General features: G+C 35.0%; 1 protein-coding gene across 3 annotated transcripts; it reads left to right on the top strand.

The window, feature by feature from the left end:
* Positions 1–1,197: 1,197 nt before the first annotated feature.
* Positions 1,198–6,931, top strand: LOC142526844 (protein BREVIS RADIX-like). 3 transcript variants are annotated; one of them, XM_075631464.1, is made up of 6 exons: positions 1,198–1,283; positions 2,517–2,751; positions 5,298–5,632; positions 5,998–6,127; positions 6,279–6,622; positions 6,702–6,931. In XM_075631464.1, the coding sequence occupies exons 2-6, from the start codon at positions 2,629–2,631 to the stop codon at positions 6,784–6,786; spliced, it is 1,017 nt and encodes a 338-aa protein (XP_075487579.1). In that variant the 5' UTR covers positions 1,198–1,283; positions 2,517–2,628; the 3' UTR covers positions 6,787–6,931. The 3 variants fall into 3 exon arrangements, with proteins under 3 accessions (XP_075487579.1, XP_075487580.1, XP_075487578.1); XM_075631465.1 differs by having other exon boundaries at positions 1,204–1,353; positions 6,285–6,622; XM_075631463.1 differs by having other exon boundaries at positions 1,204–1,353.
* Positions 6,932–6,977: the final 46 nt, after the last annotated feature.

Below are 6,977 nucleotides of genomic sequence, written 5' to 3'. Positions count from 1 at the left end.
AGATATATTTTTGTGAAGTAACTTGAAATGTCTAAAAGACTTATGCTAAATGAATTTAGGTCAACGGGGCATTACCCTTATTATAAATCTAATTACTATTATTGCATAAAAAAAATAATTTATATGTTGATCAAGCAATCAATCCGACATGTTTTCATAATGATTGTCGGTGGATTTGCCGTGAGGGCAAAGCATCATATTATCTATACAATACCTATCAATGCCGCCTAATTGATGACATCCGAGTTTATTTTTTAAATTGCTAAATCCATAACACGATTATTCAAATTTCAATCGTCGAAGAACGTTTCTCCTTTGTGTCAAGCTAAATAAACATTGATACAACACATGCATATACATGGTTTCAAATTGAATGTATAAAATAGGCGTATATGTGTCTCTTAAGTGACGTCAACGTAGCGTTGACGTACGCATAACCACATCATCTATGTGGTGGAAAAATACTAAATTTATCAAAAATTGAAAGATAAAATACTGAAACTGAAATTTGACAATATAGATAACCGAAATTGCAAATAGACATGCGATTTTTTCTTGAAACATATATAATCCGATACCAATGAAATCTCCGCTACAAATTATACATCTAATACTTTTATATTACTCAAATTAAAAATCCTAAAATCGTATATCTTTTTTTTTTCTATTGATTGTTTTAGGTCTATTTTAATAAATATAACTCGGACATATACATTTGTGTAGGAGGAAATTTCATGGCAGAGTGAATTGTGTCACGAATTGTACAAGCCAAATAAGTACCATTTTGATCCGAACCTCGACACGTGGGACCCATTAGTTCAGCCCTAGTATGCACAAAATTTGATCCCTATCTGCGTATGTCAGAGTAGGTGTCTTGTGAGACGATATCAGGAATCTTTATCTGTGAGACTAATCAACTCTATCGATAATCAAAATAAAAAGTAATACTTTTTCATGAGTGACCCAAATAAGATATCAGTTTCACAAAATACGATCTGTGAGATCGTCTCACACAAATTTTTGCTATGTTCGACCGCTGCCAGAACGTACAGCCACCGAAACACACTGTACAACCATCAAAAGAAGCTCGCACGTCCTCCGTCAGATAACGACGCGAGTTAACGGCGTCAAACCCCTCGATGTATATACCGTCACACAAACCGCTTGTTCGTTTCCATTTCCATGTATATATACACACACACATACATATATTTATGAATGTAAATCCTGCGACGGAGAATCAGAAAACTTCCCCAAGCGCTTCCGCCCGAGCAACAGCAGTAGTGAGTGTCTCGCTTCCATTGATTTCTGATTACAGCTGCATGCGAAGTAGAATCGATATATTTCTCGAGCGTACGTTCTTTTCTGCAGTATCTATTCTCTTTTTTTTAAAAAAAAAATCCTTTTATTTCTCTTTTCTTCAATCGATGCATGCTTCGAAGCTGCATAAAAGTTGATTTGAATAAACCCTAAAATCACCTGTTTTACAGTCACCGTTTGATCTTCAAGGGTTTTCTCGAGTTATAGCTGAAGATTCGCACCAAAAACATTGATTTCGGAACATTAATGTTCTTTATCATTCGTGAAGGATTCTGTTTTTTTGTATAATTATTGTTTCTTGCTGACATACTGAAGAAAACGGAAAGAGAATGATTGTGCTTTTAGATTAGACAAAGGATGTGATTAATTTCCCGGTTTAAAGTTTTTACAATTATTTGTTTTATATTTAATAAAGGAAACTTGTACATCTATAGATAACAATAACTTAAAACTTAGAACTCTTTTCGTAAATATTCAAAAAATTTCGAGTTTTTTTCCCCTAAACATACACAAAATGTTATGATTTATGTCTTACATAAAATTATGTTGAAAATTAAATATTATTGCGAATATGTAACATATATATATGTGTATTTGTAAACATAGTATTAAAAGTTAAAGGATTTTTTAGTAATGAAAAATTGTTAAATTTTCATAGGATATCAGCTAAAAATTTATAAGCCATTAAATTTTCACGACAAGTTTTAATAAATTTTCATCTTATAAGGTTGTTTTATGCGCCATTAAATTTTCACGAGGGATTGTAATAAATTTGAAATAACACTGTGATCCCAAGTAGCATTAATTCTCTCTTTACTCAGCTTTTTGTAGTCATTATGTATTAATTGCCCTTTCGTTCTGTCTTTTTTAAGTACTTCTTGGGTAGTAATAGTCAGTAAAGGATGACATAACATAATCAGCATCTTTTTTTTTTCCCATAAAATGATGAATTCCGAAATTTAGAAAAAAAAATTACATTTACCATTTGATATTATAGTTTACATTTGTAGATGAACTATTTTCTTGAATTTATACTTAATTACATAATTTCCAAGCTAACCTAAAAGTTTTCTTGAACATTTCATTTTTAAAGTGATTTGAACTTTGAAGGTCTTCAACAGAGAAACTGAAGCACTCTATGTTATTCATTAATTAAAGTGGATACAGGTAAATACTTTTTCTTTAATAATTTGCAGGTAAAATGTTAAAAAAAGGGAGCAAGTATTATTAATCAATATTTAGAAACGAAGCAGGAAAAGGAAAAGCTGTAGGTAGAAGAATCTAGAGAAGGAAGGTAAAGAAATTAAGATGTTGACGTGTATTACTTGCTCAAAGCAAAGGATGGAAGATAGAAGGGACAAGGAGGATGAAGGGTACCCCCCGCGTGGGACTCCAAATACAAAAGACTCCCTCAAAACTCTAACTTCACAGGTTTTGCACTTCGCAACCACCCCCACCCCCACCCCTCTCAGTTTGAGCTGTTTCTACGTATATATCTTGTACATTCATATATACACACACAATATATACGTGCCCATCGATCGAGCCAATATGTTTTTGTGTCGCAGACACGTCGTCGTAACCAAAAACTAAAACTTCTTTCGATCACAAATTGTCTATTCACCACGCAGCTGCTTTACCAGTGTCCGATGACGGGGGACCACATTCATCTTCTTTCGTGGCACCCATTCCGATGGTGAAGTGTTGTTTTTGCTGGCTATTTACTGGTCCTAGGGCTCCTACCTCTCAGTTAATTAGAATTTGTTCTTTGTCTGCCTTACCTAACGACGAAGGATCAGAAAATAGGAATATACGATGCAAATTAAATCGACTTCTTGCAGTGAGTCTGAAGTGGGAAAATTAATTAATAATTTTTCTAGAAAGCAATTAATATATATATATATATATATATATATATATATAAATAAATATATCTGTGTGTGTGTGTGTGTGTGTAACTTTTAAAAATTGAAAGCAAGAATAAATAGCTAGAGCTCAATTTGGGGCCAGCACAGAAAAGGAATAAAGGGCGACGTTATCACGCTACACCTTGGATCATGTGTCAAATTCTTGGTCCCAAAATGATTGACTTCACCATTCTATTATAGATGCAAACAGGTCGAGTTACTCATTAGTAGCTCAATTCAAACTCGGTAAAAACTCGAGTTTGAGTAGGTTGAGTCCGTAATCGAGTTTGGTTCGAGCTCAAATATATGATACGTCTGTTTGAGTAGCTCACGATCGAGTTTTTTAGTTCGAGAAACTCGATACAGTATCGAGTTGAGATCAAGCTTGAAAATTAATACTCGAACCAAGTCGAGCTCGAGTATCATACTGCTTGAGTTCGACTAAATTATTTTTAAAAAAAATTTAAATATTCGAACTCGAGCTCGACTAAATTCGGTTGCACTCATACTTGCTACTACTAAATTGCCATGTGACTCGACCATGCTAACATCTCATATCTAAGCTGACAATGTTTTACATGGGTCATACAATTAAGCATCGACCAAAGGATAAATAAATAAATAATTCCTTTCAATACACCAATTTTTACATCATATTCTACGTAATGTTTCCTTTCAAAATTTCTGGCTCGACATGTGCAGGAGTTGGCATGCATTTACACTGTGTTCCTAGTGTTATGAAAGTATTAACTGCATTTGTAGTCTAAACATATTTACCTTTTCTTAATTTTGACAAAATTTTAGTTTTAGACATTTATTATTATTTTTTAGTAATTTTATTCTTTTTTTCATCTTATGTACTGATGTGACGTTACATATATCAGCGTTATATTGACATTATATCATGCTACTATGTCGAAAAAGCTTAAATTTTTAAAAAAAATCAAACTAAAGTTAAAATTTAATAATATAAAAAATAAAATCCAAAGAGATAAATAAACAAAATAAAAATACAATTTTCCTCTCAATCAATTCTCATATAATTTAAGATGGTGTGAATTGCTTTTTGGTGTCTTTTCGGATGCATATAGTTTAATAATCACCGAAGAAGTAAGCACGTGGATATGCGTCGTTATTATTACATGGTCCACATCATAGAAAGTTGCGCAACGATTTATTTATTTTTCTAAATCATATCAAATCCCACTTAGCTCTACATATTTTATTGCAATTTCCGTTCTTTTCATAGGACAATAAGTTTCGTAACTTTATTACATCGGGATTGCCAAACTAGGTCACATCAGTTTTTGCTTCCCACACGAAAAACCAATTTTATATGACAGCCAGGTGGTTGTTGAGGGAATGAGCATCGTTAATGGTGGTTGGAGCTATTACAGTTGGCTGAAAATTTTGCCACATTAGTTTGAATCAACAGTTTTATGTAAAATGTGATGGTTTTTCTTTTTAAAAAATAAAATGTTGTGGGATTTTTGTTGAGTAAAGAAAAAGACAAGACTCCATGGTCGAAAAGACTCGTCTTTTTTCCATGACCCACCAGCCATTGAATTCCTGTCCATCACTGTGTTCCAACTCTCAAAACTGGCGCTGGTGAGTTATGAAATGGCTACCGATCACTTGAAAAGTTCGTGATTCAGTATGATAGTTAATGAATCCATATGCCATGCATGCTTTGATTTTGCACTGCAAACTGCAGTAAAGAGCCGCCGATGGCAGCTTTTAGGGGACCTTCATTCAATTTTTAAGTGGAATTTTGCTAATAATACGCGGCTCTAGGTTTTTTTGTAAATCGGAGACGTTAAGGCTAGGTAACGGTAGGACTCATTTTAACCCCAGTGAAAATCTCTTTGGCGGCAATTTTCCTAGGGACTGTGGTAAAAAGAACCGTATAGTTCACTGACCAGGAGTGTTTTCAAAAAATAAAAATGAAAGCATGGAAGTTACATCATTATCATCACATAATTGAAACAAGATTTTCGACAGATGCTCGATCCATATTCTCGTTGGTTTTTCCTTTCTTGAAATGACCTTTTTCATTGATTTTATCAACAGATAAAGGATATGGCCATGAAGGTCTCGGGATCTTACAAATGCAAGCCGGGACAGGAAGAATTTTATTACAAAAAAGGGCAAAAACCGCATCCTGATTTTGATACTATCTCAGAGGGGGTTCCATATCCATATATGCCTCCAGGGAGCTCAAATTCTTCATTTCGTGGTATACGAACTCAGGCCCGATTCGAATCCATCTCAGCACGGTCAGGGGAAGGGGTGCTAGATGAGGAAAATGGACCTAAAGAATGGACGGCACAAGTGGAGCCTGGTGTTCAGATCACTTTTATGTCACTTCCAAGAGGTGGAAACGATCTTAAACGCATCCGCTTCAGGTACCGTTTGCAAATTCATCCATTCCTAATAAATTACACGTTATCGTTATATTATCGAGTTTAGCACGGTAATCGCCTCAACCGTTAGCCACAAATATACTGCAAAATATTTACCTAGCCTCTTTATTACATGTTCTTGAAGTCGGGTGGTGACTTAGAATGAAATATTATAGTGATTCACACTTCCTCTATTTCTTATACAAGGACATTTTGTACCTCTATATATGTATGAACTCCATCCCGTTGCAGCTTTCATGATTCATGGGAACCATGAGGAGAAAGCATGTTTCACTTCAAACTTTTGTAATGATCTGTGAATGTAATATGTATCTGAGACGTGACATGCCATTTTAATGTGTCTGAAGCCGGGAGATGTTCGACAAGTGGCAGGCTCAGAGATGGTGGGGTGAAAATTACGAAAAAATAATGGAGCTCTACAATGTTCAGAGATTCAATCAACAAGCTCTAAATACACCAGGGAGATCCGAGGATGGGGTAAATTTTTATTGTTGCCTATCGTTTTAATTCTTGCACCCGACGACCTCGTTTTGCATGACTACATTAACTATATTCGAATTTTGGTCTTGATGTCCAAGTGCTATTCCTATAATATAATCTTAATTCAAATCCTTTACTCATGTGGCAGCTCCAGAGAGACTCGACCTACTCAAAACTCGGTTCTATAAGGGAAAGCCCTCGGATGACGCCCGCCTTTAACAGGGAGTGCACTCCAAGGTACAAACATTTTGGAGACAATCTCCAACATCATAATGCAATATCAAGTGGCTACACCACGGGCGGGCCAAAGGGCGACTTCTCATCAATGGAAGCATCAAGAACAACGAATTCCTGCAAAGACGAAGCTTCGGTTTCCATAAGCAATGCAAGTGACATGGATTCAGAATGGATAGAAGAAGATGAGCCTGGTGTTTACATTACCATCAGACAACTAGTTGATGGCACTAGAGAGCTACGTCGTGCGAGATTCAGGTAAACAAATTCTAGATTCGTAAAACTTGCTACAATCTTGGCTGTTTTCTTCGTCGATGAATTCGATTAATTGATGCAGTCGAGAAAGATTTGATGAGGTGCACGCGAAACTGTGGTGGGAAACTAACAGGGATAGGATACAATCTCAATACCTTTGCCAGTGAGTTTATAGCATCTACCGAGGAAACAATGGAAGATTTTATCAAAATGGATTTTATATTCTCGCATTAAGGCTTCTAATGGTGTAGTAATCTGAATATTATCTAACTATAGAAGTGATAGACAAAAAAAATTTGATATGCATAAATAGTTTTTTCTACACATTAATTACTTAATGTCTAAAAAGGTTGGAATG

The sequence above is a fragment of the Primulina tabacum genome, chromosome 15 (assembly GCF_025594145.1).
Source record: "Primulina tabacum isolate GXHZ01 chromosome 15, ASM2559414v2, whole genome shotgun sequence".
In the NCBI taxonomy this organism is placed as follows: Eukaryota; Viridiplantae; Streptophyta; class Magnoliopsida; order Lamiales; family Gesneriaceae; genus Primulina; species Primulina tabacum.
Note: the sequence above shows the minus strand (reverse complement) of the source record. Positions and strands in the feature narration are given on the sequence as shown.

Coding starts and splice junctions, on each gene's coding strand:
- LOC142526844 (XM_075631464.1), top strand. CDS start 2,629: ATGTTGACGTGTATTACTTGCTCAAAGCAAAGGATGGAAGATAGAAGG. Junction 2,752..5,297: donor TCAAAACTCTAACTTCACAG/GTTTTGCACTTC, acceptor TTTTATCAACAG/ATAAAGGATATGGCCATGAA. Junction 5,633..5,997: donor CTTAAACGCATCCGCTTCAG/GTACCGTTTGCA, acceptor ATGTGTCTGAAG/CCGGGAGATGTTCGACAAGT.